At 43.9% G+C, this 12,105-nt stretch overlaps 1 protein-coding gene across 3 annotated transcripts in view; it reads left to right on the forward strand.

The window, feature by feature from the left end:
- The first annotated feature begins 803 nt into the window (after positions 1-803).
- Positions 804-12,105, forward strand: part of kcnq5a (potassium voltage-gated channel, KQT-like subfamily, member 5a) — a 148,813-nt gene continuing 137,511 nt past the window's right edge. For all 3 annotated transcript variants that reach the window (XM_050070795.1, XM_050070796.1, XM_050070797.1), the window contains exon 1: positions 804-1,371. In XM_050070795.1, coding sequence (XP_049926752.1) covers positions 992-1,371 — 380 coding nt within the window. In that variant the 5' untranslated portion in view covers positions 804-991. The remainder of the gene's footprint in view (positions 1,372-12,105) is intronic.

Raw genomic sequence — 12,105 nt, forward strand, 5'->3', positions numbered from 1 at the left:
AGAAACAAAAGTAAAGAAAAAGTAGTCATTGCTCTTCTCGGGTCACATGGTCGGTCATCAGGGGACAGTGACGCAGCTGCTCACAGTCTAATCAGAAAGCGTGCGCGGTTCTGGCTCTTTGGCACCAAACCAACCCTCACCGTCTCTTTTGCTGCTGAAGCCGCAACAGATTCATTGTAAAGTTTGGTTCTCTCAATATGAACTAATGTCGAGGTGGTGTTCTGTCTGAAGCCAATTATGTGATGCAGTTTTACCGCGTAAAAACCGTCTCATAATATCTTTAATTATACCAGTAACTTCATGTCAGCTCCCTCCATGCAAAAGAAATGACTTTATTTCTGTGTAGAAGTGTTTCAAAGCAGCATTGTTTGAATTGCAGATGAAGTGGACTTGATATTTTATGATAAACGAATTAAAATGATCACGCGGGTTGTTTTGGGCGATTCCCGGGCAATTTCCGCGCTTGCGTAAAACATGCGTCATCGGTGCTCCCTGTCTTTTGACGTTTCTTTAATTAACATGTATAATTCAAATTGAAAACCACAGATACATCCGCAGCTCTCGCTGTCCAGATCACCTGCTAACCCAGTGGTTCTGGTGGTGCTGGCCGTGCTGCGCCTGTCTCTGGTGCGTAAAAGAGACCTCTGGTTCGGGGCAGCACCGGCAGGCTCCACACACTTTGACAGAAGGAAGCAAGACGGCGAGTGAGAGTGAGTTGGGGAAGAAAGAGAGTGTGGGAGGGTGGGAGAGCCCTCCCCCCGCCAAATGTCTCGATGGATCCACTCCTTCATAACCCCACTCTTCTCCAGCTTTGCGCAGATGGCCAAAGTGTCCAAACCGGACTGTGAATGTGCTCACACGCGGCCACAGGATGACAACATGAGAGCAGATTAGTCATTTAACTCTTCACCCTCTGCTTTGTTTTACTGAGTGTAACAGTGAAAGTCAAAGTAGTGAAACACCCAGCGCAGGAGCACTTGGCTACATGTGAATGTCTGCCGGTCTCCCAGCGCACTGCGCTGGTGATGCCATGCCACGAAGTCACACCGGCGACGAGAGCAGCGGCACCGGGCTCTGGCTTAAGACCTCGACAGGACGCCGGGTGCAGGACTACGCGCTGAAAGATGTGGAGTCTGGGCGGAGGACGATGAATAACGCGGTGCGGGTCGGGGACGGTCTCCTGTCTCCCGCCACGGCAGGTGCGGTGGGGTCGGAGAGGAAGCAGGGTGCCCGGCTCAGCCTGCTGGGGAAGCCGCTGACCTACAGCGCGCAGAGCGGCCGCAGGAACGCGCGGTATCGGCGGCTCCAGAATTACCTCTACAACGTGTTGGAGAGACCGAGGGAATGGGCTTTCGTCTACCACGCTTTTGTGTGAGTACTTTTTAGTCATTTATATATTAGTAATCTACACAGAACAAGCCACTTAAATATATCCCTGGTCTTTATTTTTAATTGAATAACAGTTTCCCCACATTTGAAGGCTGAATTTAAATAAAATCAAGCACTAAAACAATGAATATTTTCTTAAAGCAGCAATAAAGTGAAAACTTGCTACTGCTTTGTGACAGTATATCAGATTTTAGTTGTTTGCATGTTGTTCACCTGATTATATTGACCAGCTGGGGTCATGGTGCACACACACATCGTGGTTTTGAACTGTTTCAAGTTGCATGCAGATGTAATTTCCAAAAAAAAAAAAAATTATATTTCTGTGCAAACATTCACCCATTTACACTGTTTTCCATTCTCTCCTCCATGCACATCCATCTCCATCCACCCCTGTGCACACACATGAACACAAACATGCACGTTGTTGGTTAAAAATGTCCCGGCTGTGACATTTATTGACCTGATTTCATTCAAATGTTGGTGGATGTGGTGCTGCATCACTGTATGTTATGTGGTCACCTGTTGCTTCAGTCAGTGTGCAGAAACACACCCTGAAACAGTTTAATGACTTGGACTACAGGTGTGTGTGCTGCTGTGTGAGGGTACTTTGACATTTACAAAGTACACTCATGGGACGTTGCTAAAATAATTGAAAAACTGCACCCAGTCAGTGGTCAGAGCACTACAGTATATTAGGCCCAATCTCACCCTAATCTTTACGTAACACTGGAAGCTCCAGCAGCTTTGGAGCTCTCAGAGAAGGTCAGCACGCTGTCAACTGAAAAGGGTGAATGTAGTATTAACTGCTGCTCCCGTGCAGTGATTTTGAGTCTTTCATCACAGATTTGGACAGAGAGCGCAGGTCTGGGAAAAGTCCTGAAGGGACACTTGTGAAAACTGACATGTTTCAGTTCTTAAATCTAAAACAGCCTTCAGCTGACCATGGCCCGGTTCCTCTGGTGTGAAATCGCTTCACATGGCCAAAATTTCTGATTTTAATTCTCGTTTGGAAAAAACAAAATACTCCAATATCCAGTTTCCTCTTTTCTTCATGCAGTTTCAATTAACCAATTTGCAGATTATTGCTAACATTTGGTCTGAGCTTTGCTGCGTTGTGTTTGTCTGAATGAATAGGATTTGTTGTTCTTGTGCCTGATACTGTTTGTGTCCCGAGGGTGCTTGTGAACATGACACACACGCTTACTGTAAACTGGATTAATCCACAACAGTTGTTATCTTGGTTGTGGTCACATCTGAAGAGATAGTGGCTTGGTTGTTGGTTCATGCTGGTGATCGGCAAGATTTCTGTCCTGCACTTTTTGCTGTCTACACGTCCAAGAGATCACCTGTAGGCGTCGCTGTCACTTGATTAAGTTTGGGTTTTCGTAAGTGGCGCTCTTTTCTGTGTCTGCTCAGCGGTGGAGGCAGTTGAAAAAAAGCTATCAGATTTGGAGTGTTTAGTGTCTTTTGTTTTAATGAGTACATTAATTTATATGAGCAGAGAGTTGGTGTTTCATCGAAAACCAGGCTCTGCATTGACACAGCTGGTTGTTCCAACAGAATACACACTGTCTGCAAATTGCATTATATATATATATACATCATCTACGTATGCACATATCCGTCTGTATCTCTGTCACACACATACACGAGCACGTCCACCAACCACAGCATGGTTGGAGTGATGAAACACCAGCACGTCCACCAACCACAGCATGGTTGGAGTGATGAAACACCACATCCCTTCCCCTCCCAACAGCCCCGCTGGAAGAGGAGCTGCTCTGAGAAGGAGGAAGTGAAGCTGTCAGAGGAGGGGCCGCGGAGCCGGATGTTGACGTTTTATTTGCTCAGGCGGGACAGCTGAGGTCGCAGGGGTTAAGTCGTTACATCTGCTCACAACCACAGCCTTAAATAAACTGTTTAAGTGAGATAAAGAAACCTCAGTGAGATTAGGAAGATCATCTCACTTTGAGGGCAAATTGACAGAAAGCATGAGTCAGTTTTTATTTGGTTTGTTGCAGAAAAAGAAATGTGAAGGATTCTGAAAGAAATCATTGATATGCGTGTTTCTACTGTACACTGCAGTTTCATGTACATAATTTATACCATGATGCAAACAGCGTCCTGTGGCACCCTGTGCATTCACAGAGTACTTAATAAGCTGTCTTAGCTTAGCATTTATGTTGTTGAATTATCTTGACTTTATACTAGTTGGGTTGTTTCCTATTTTCATGGTAATCATTTCGATATCCCAGATGAGGATCCTGGAGAGGTTTATTTATTGTCATTATTACTTTTTTGTCTTTTGAATTATTCTATTAGCTAACTAACCTGGGTTTCTTGTTTAGGCTGGACTTCACCATATCAGAACAATCACTCATTTTAACCATATCGGCTTTTTATATACGTTGATGGCTCCAAGAGGCAGCAAGACGTGACTGCAGACATCACTTAATTACACAAAAACCAACTCGAAGTGAGGGAGTTCAAGTATCTCGGGGTCTTGTTCACGTGTGAGGGTAGAATGGACTAGAATGGAATAGAGCGCTAGACTGTCGTGGTGAAGAGGGAGCAGAGCCAGAAGGCGAAGCTTTCAATTTACTGGTCCATTTCCGTCCGAACTGTCACCTATGGTCATGAGCTCTGGGTAGTGACCAAAAGAATGAGATTGTGGACACCAGCGGCCCAAATGAGTTTCCTCCGTGGGGTGGCTGGGCTCAGCCTTAGGGCCATTTCATAGTCGACGCAAAGGCATGCACACGCGAACGCATTGGGACGCATCGAGATGCATTGGCTGCCATGATGCGTGCTTGCGTCTCAAAATGTGTTGTCCATTTTTTTTGATACGCAACGCAGCGACGTGTGTAATACCATGTGTTGCCAGCGGGGGTGATAATGCAAGCGACGTACTTGAAATTAACCACTTTATGTTATTCACAGAAGAAGCAGGTATGAAATATGGCGGACGAGAAGGAAAAACTTTGCGAACTCGTACGGGCACACCCCCATTTATATGACAGTTCTAGCGCCCTGCACTCTAATAAGATAACAGTACTAGCTAGCTACAGCAGTACGAGCTAGCCAGAATGTACCGGTGACTCTGCTATCCCCTATTGCACGAGCAATGTATTGCATTTCTAGTGTCACCTGCGTCGCTTGCATTCAATGTGTTGACTATGAAAGGAAGTGGCTTCGCTTTCTTGCGTTGCGTGCGTCGACTATGAAACGGCCCTTAGAGATAGGGTAAGGAGCTCAGACATCCGGAGGGAGCTCGGGGTAGAGCCGCTGCTCCTGTGCATTGAAAGGGGTGAGCCTGAGATCTGCGACCCGGTGATTTACAGATAATGGAGGTACGTTTATATAAGTGCAGATTACACAAGTGATTACAGAGGAGTATATTTCACTTACATTTGCATACTTTCAAGTGATTTTTCAATTGCTCTGACACTTCACATTTTTGCGTGAGTTGCTTATGTGTTAAGGCCATGACATCTCATATGTCGTTACGCCAAAAACAATCTGCATAAAAAGACCACAAACACCATTTGGCTAAAGAACTATAAGTGGGCTGCTGTAATGGTGTCTAAGTACTCTGCATTTGTGATCATGTTTATTTTTAGCTCGTAGAAGGATAATTGACTTCAATTCAAAACAATGGGAGCACTTTGTTTTGAGAGCAAAGTTTATCGAGTGGTTTTTGATCATTTACAGCAGAAAGACTCCAAAACAAACTGCCTGCAACAGAACCACTCTCTCCTATACATTCAGCCAATAAAATGAATAGCTTATGTGCAAGCAAACAATTTCTTTTGTCCACATCCAGCGGAAGCAGAGCCGCTCTGGCGTCTCCATCGAATCTAAAAAGTCGAAAAACCTATAGGTCTGCTCGGCTTGTTACGCTCTCTTTCATCAGTCATTCATTATCTTCGCTCTTGTGCCATTTTGCACTGGACACAAGTGTCAGATCTGCTCGTGTGAGGTCATGTGCTGGGAGCAACAGCTTTTTATGGATGGTTTTGATAACTGTTTGAACCGTAACGAAATGATGAACTGCAATCATTTGACTGCTGCAAAGATCTGGAGTGTTGATCCTCAGTGGGAACAACAGTGCTAAGAAACATTTAGCGTCAAAGGGAAACATTAGTTCAGTGTTAATGTGTAAATGAGTGGTTCATATTTGGTTTTTGATGCGTTCATTTAGCAGTTGAGTTTCTGTTGATCCTTTAATTGCCACGGTCATTTCTGGTGTGAGCGTTTAGATTTTTGGTCATTTGTAGAGTTTGTCTGAAGTCTTTAATTTGTTGCTGTTTGTTGTTGGAACCTTTGAGACCTTTTGGCAGCTCATATATGTTACTAAAGTCTGATCTCCATCGATTTAGCTGAATTAATTTATTATTTCCATGTCAAGCTGAAGTAGAACTTTGAAGTTTAGATTTAATTGGGATAAAGTGAGTCACATATCTTATGCCAGAACTTTTAATGTGGATATTTTTTGATCCATCCAGATGAAAGCAGAGAAGCTGCATCCCACTCTAATGTCTCCACAGTGAATAAACTCTGTAACAGGGGTCTTCAAGGTTTTTCAGGCCAAGGACCCCTTTGCTTAAAGAGAGATGTTGTATAAACCTGAGTTTCATTTCAGCCGTGACGTGACGTTAGCCTCACCCTCTGCATTCTGGCTGGTGGTTTCTGAGGTGGACAGTATCAGAGTGTTTGGCTCGAAAAAGTGCAAGACATTCTCACAAGTTTGGTCATGGACCTTCCATGTCCAGATACGATGTGAAAGGTACTCTGCGTGCGTTGGATGCTGACGTTCTGGGACGCCGTGTCAACTTTTGCCTGTTACATGCATTGTCTTCTTTCAAAAAATACTACAGTTTTCACAGGAAATTGAGCGTTTACATACAGTCTCTTTCAAAATAAATGTACTACATCAGTACAACAACGCGAATTGACGTGTTTTTTTTCTCCAACAACTAACGCACGTGGTTAGGTTTAGGAAAAAAGAACAGGGTTTGGCTTTATAATCTTAGGGGACGCGAACACCGCTCTACTGGGTGAAAGTTAGTGTTTGTTGGATCCACCCACCACCTCTCCCACCCTACTTGGACTTTTACCACCTTAACTTTAGTTCTCCTCCTGCTGCGTTTCCCCCTGACGTCTCCAAGCGCCAATAAAGTAGAACGGTGAGTGGCAGCGTATCATGCTAACGTTAAAGCAGGGCTGTTATCGTCAGTGTCTGACGCCGCAATTCACTCCCCAAGCACCGGATTTCGATGACTTCAGAGTGAGACCGGGTTGAAAAGTTGCAAAATGATTCACTATGGCTCATAAGAATGTCTGCACACTTGACATACCAGTACTAATTAAACAATATGTCGAAAAAAAAGCCACCGCACAGTGATTTAGCGTTAGCTAGCTCACATAATTGCACAAGGACTCATGGGTAACAGATAGAACAGACAGTTAAAAGACAATTTTCTGAAGATCTAAGGTCGAGAGTTGGAGTGGGGCAGAGAAGTTCAGCATTGTACTGGGGTGCCAGCCCATTTATGGCTTTAAAAACGAATACAAGATGCTTAAAATCAATCCCGTATTTGATAGTTAACCAAAGTAGGGATGCTAGCAGGGGTAAGAGGTAATATTGCGGCTCCGCTGCAGTAACTCTGAGGCATGACGGACCCCCTTTTTAAAGACCCAGGCTCTATAATGTAACGTTATGGTTGGCAGCTGTATTAGCTGTACGTGCTACAGCTAACGTCATTTTAATATACAGTTATTTCAATGTGTCATGTGACATGTAAGTGAATGGATTTCTTTAGTGGTCACTCCCCTTCACTCACTTCAGTGTGTGCTAATGCAAGGTGGCAGGAAGTGGTTAACACACATATACACACATGCCTGTACAGTTGCTTACACACTTGCACATATAGGTACACAGTACATGCACGCAGAAGGCTGAGGTAAATCTCAAACATGCACAAAGACACAAAAACAAATCTATAAGACACCTGTTAGTGCAGTAGACGCACTGACAAATGTAGATGTATGTAAATGTATTAACAAATACAGTGTACAAATGTAGATATGGCCACACACACATACACACACACACATGCTACAAAAACATTCACACGTGGTAGGAGATCAACAATCACAAACAAAAGAAAGAACATGATTTATAAAACAAAAGTTTCCTTTGATCATTTAATTAGTAAGCGGTCATAAAACAGATGCTGCTGTGTGTGTGTGTGTGTGTGTGTGTGTGGGTGTGTGTGTGGATCCATGCTGTACAAATGTGTCAAAACATTTAAAGTGCATATGTGTTACTGTGCGTGCATATTTGAAATCGATGTACGTGCCTCACCCTGTATAGGAATCTGATGTGCTGCTGATGGGCTGCAGTATGAATCGAGACACTGATAAGCATCTGGGCTCGCCTCTTGCCAAATAGTGCTCCCACACTGAAACTCTGCTGGCATTAAGATTCAATCTCTTAATGAGATGGCGTGTGTTGGCCTAATCACATTTGCTGAAATGGGTTCCAGCCACGGTCCGCATTATGTGCGATACTCAGAAGATGATTCCTGTCTGTGTTTGTGTGGATGAGAGTAATGATTCACCTGATTTTTAATCTCAAGCTCAACTTTTGTGTGTGTTTTGTGCAAATATGAAGATGATAGATGACACTTGTCCCAGCCTTGATGTGTGTGATGTTTCTGTTTGGTGAAAGTGAGTTTGTATTCAACACACATTTTGCTTTCAGCATGAGTTTATGTATCCACATGTCTGCTTTTGTGTCTCGGAATGAGTAACAGAAATGTGTGTGTGAGACTGATTGAGATTGATTCAGTCACAGGGTTTCGGTGTGTCTCATTGATCCCAGGGTCGTTCTGGTCCATCGACAGGTAGCACATCAACCCAGCCTGACGATTTGCAACGAGGCAGATACACACTTTGTTCTAATGATCAGCCTCAGTCCAGTTTTATCCTTTAACCGCACAGATTTGTTCAGCGTCTGTGATGCATTACTGTCAGCTTCAGTTGGCCCCTTAAAGACACTGACAGCCACGTAGCATTCACACTGACGAGGATTGGGTATTACAGGAGAGACTGTCCTTATTAAACAACCATGTTTCCCTGACAAGTGGCCTCTTGTGGTTGTGCAAATAAATAATAACTGTTCGCTCTTGGCTGCAGTGGTGGAAGTAGCCTGGCAGCACCACAAAGCTCTCAGGGCAGAGGGTTGGGATGAATGATTGAATGTACAAAGTGTCTGACTTCAGTACTGGAGGTTGCAGTTTGTGTCCTGCAAATGCTGAAGTCTTTTCTTCACCATAAACACAAACTGTGGAATTGAATAGAGGCACAATTCAGACACTGGAATAAACAAACTCTTGCAAACTGTGTATTTTGAGAAAGCAAATCTACCTAAATAGTCAAGTTGAATCCTTTGGAACAAAACTGAAGGAGTGGTTCCCTGGACAAACAGCGGGGATCAGAATGTGGTTGTTAGGTACACACATTCTCAGCTTGTTCATGTGTCAGCCTGGCTGATGATTGGTCGACGGAGCATGCTGCTGTCCTCCACTCACTGTCCACAGTCAGTCTGGAGAGACAAAATCACATGAGAGTACATTCACTGAGAAATACTGGCGACTCTCTTCAAGGGAGAGGATTTAAGGTCTGCCCAAAAAGCTGCTACATTTGTCGCCAGAAAGAGTCCCTAAATGGTTCTTAAAAGTCACTGTATCTGGCAAGAAAGTTTTTAAGTTGTCCACACTGGATATCAGGGTGTTTTTGGGTTCAGTGGACAGACTGGTCCAGGACGTGTTAGCTTGAAACACGGAGTGGAAGGTGACTTGTTTCCAACAAAATGTGCCTTCTAGTAACTCTGAAGTTTGCTTATTTAAGTGATGTCTTCTTAGCTAGCTTGTTATCGTTAGCCACTGCTCAGGAATGATCTGGTTTAGGTCAAGCCCTCAGGAACAGTGCCAATCTTTGAAGCCAATTTTTGAATTACAGCTTGCGGGTCTTTCACATAATGTTACTGGGCCCTATTGCCAAGGACATAATGCCAAGGAGTGTCAAAACCCCCGCGAAATGACGTGTTTTACTGTTGGGATTTGATCCTATTGGTCCGATAAATTTTTTAAAGTCTAGAAGAGCCACATGATTTAATCATTTTTATCCCTATTCAAGTTAGCAGAGGGCTAAACCAGAAGTTGCTGCTCTGCTGGTGTGTGCTTGCTCTATGGGCACCATCCATCCAACCATCTGTCCATTTTCATCCGCTTATCCAGGGCTGGGTTGCAGGGGCAGCAGGCCAAGCAAAGCACCCCAGATGTCCCTCTCCCCAGCGATCCTTTCCAGCTAGTCTTGGGGGACCCCAAGGTGTTCCCAGCCTAGACAATCAAGATATGGAATCCCGTATGTAAGCATGTTCTGGGTCTGCCCCGGGGCCTCCTACCAGTGGGACATGGTTGGAACACCTCTAACAGGAGGCACCCAGGAGGCATCCTTGGTGCCTGAACCACCTCAACTGACCCCTTTCAGTGTGAAGGAGCAGCGGCCCTACTCCGAGCTGCCTCTGGATGTCTGTGCCTCTAACCCTATCTCTAAGGCTGAGCCCAGCCACCCTACGGGCACCTATGGGCACCATAATGTGGAAGTCATAAGTGCTCTATCATAGGCAACTGGAATTGCTTGAGTTTCTTGAAGACCAGTTACCTAAGATATAGCACTTACGATTACCATGACCTGGATGACTGAGAATCTTCACCGACATAATGTGGGAGATTTGGGTCATTTCATACCATGGCAATTTAGCTTTTTTGGCTTCATGTGCACTGAGCAACATTCGTAAGAATGCCTCCAACACTGTACCCAGTTCTCTTTAAACATCTGTGGTTCAGGTCAGAGTTTGAGGGTGTTAACCTTCACTGTAAGGACAGGACTAGTGGAGTGCTTTGTGCAGTCATCAGGGTTAACGTCAAGCTAGCTGCTGATGGTCAAAAGCTTAATACCTCAAAACAGTAGTCTGGCCACTTGTTAAACTACGACCTTTTGATCTCTACTTCTACACATGTTAAATACAGAAGAAGAGATGTGTGAGTGTGGAGGATGTTGAGTCTTTTAAAGGCAGCATTGACAGAGTTGATTCTTTATCTGGCTTTGTGACAGTTACAGAAAATTCATTTTTTTTGTTCCACAACAGGTTTTCATTGATGTGTTTGGTTTGTTGGACGTCTTACGGCCAGGAAGATCAAACCACATGTTGTTACAGTTCTTGGAACTGACAGACCTCACTCTGCTTTGACTGTTCAGTATCCACATGGTTTGTTTTGTGAATCAGTGGTCATCTTATGGCCTTGATTTTTTTTGATTATTTGTTTATTTTCCTCTTGGTACTGCTGCTCTACCCATTCAAACCAGCCATAGGTTAATTGGTCAGCAATGTTTCTGCTTTGACTACATTGATTGGGTTTTTAAAGCCCTTTCACATCATGTTAGATAAATGGAAATGCACAGTAGTCCAGTTAAAAAGAGTTAAAACAAGTTTTCAGCTCCTGAGAACTTGTATTTGTTATGCATTTTTTGCACCCAGCACAGTACTTGTGCTTTATACAAACATGAAACACTAGAAAAGGCTGTTAGACTGAGAGATTATTCAAACTGCAGGTGCACTGACCCCCGCACTCAGACCTGAGGAACATCAAAGGCGTCCTGAAGAGACTGTACTTTGTTTCCTGAGAACATGGTGACATTTGAGACACCTGAGCACATAAAAGAGTCTCTGTGTTTAGGTTCGGAGTTACTTCCAGGTAGGGAGGAGGATGTTGGCCAGCACCCAATGGAAAATGCTGGAAAATGCTAAGGACCTATTAGATAGGATGAATAGAAAGAGGGATGTGTGTGTGTGTGTATATGTGTATAAATACTGTCATGATGTGTTCCGGTGTTTGCATGAAAAGGTACAAAGCGGGTACCCTATTAAAGGTAATGCGTGTTTTATTTTATGTCTTCACTGGAGTGTAACACAGCACAGACACAGCGTGGATGTTCAGGTCACAAGTTGGCACAATGTCATCCAGGGCAGAACAGACGGCTGCAGTGGAAGGGGAGAGGAAGATGAGAACGGTTGGATTAAAATTTCTCTGTGCAGCAACACACAGAGGCAGAATCTGAAAGTCTGTTTATTCCATGTGCTCTGGATGAAAGGCAACATCTGCTTGTCTACACTGTTCTGAAACGAGGAAAAAGGCACTTGTAGTCGTCATATCCAGACAGAAGTATTTTGTTCCGTATGCAAGATATGCAAACAGGCAACGACAGATGTGTGAGAAATGCAAGATCACGTCAACACCAGGGTGTTTGCATATTAAACATTTTTCTCTTCCTCAGAATGAAAATCAAAGCACATATTTCGGAGTCAGACCCCGAAGCAGCTGTTGGCGAAATTCTTATTTTCTACTGGCATCCTTTTTTACATTTCTGCTTCTACAATACAGCGTGGCAGAAGTGGGAGTAAGTCACACATGTGCAAGTCATAACCTTCAAGTCTCAAGCAAGTCTTCTTAAGATTTTGCACTCGAAACATATGAAAATGTACAAATACAGCTGGAACTAGACTCATCCCAGATTGAAGGCTGTACAAATTCAACATGCAGGCTACAAAGACTGTTACATGTAGCTGCCACTGCTAAGTATCAATCA

Source organism: Epinephelus moara, chromosome 19 (genome assembly GCF_006386435.1).
Source record: "Epinephelus moara isolate mb chromosome 19, YSFRI_EMoa_1.0, whole genome shotgun sequence".
Classification (NCBI taxonomy): Eukaryota; Metazoa; Chordata; class Actinopteri; order Perciformes; family Serranidae; genus Epinephelus; species Epinephelus moara.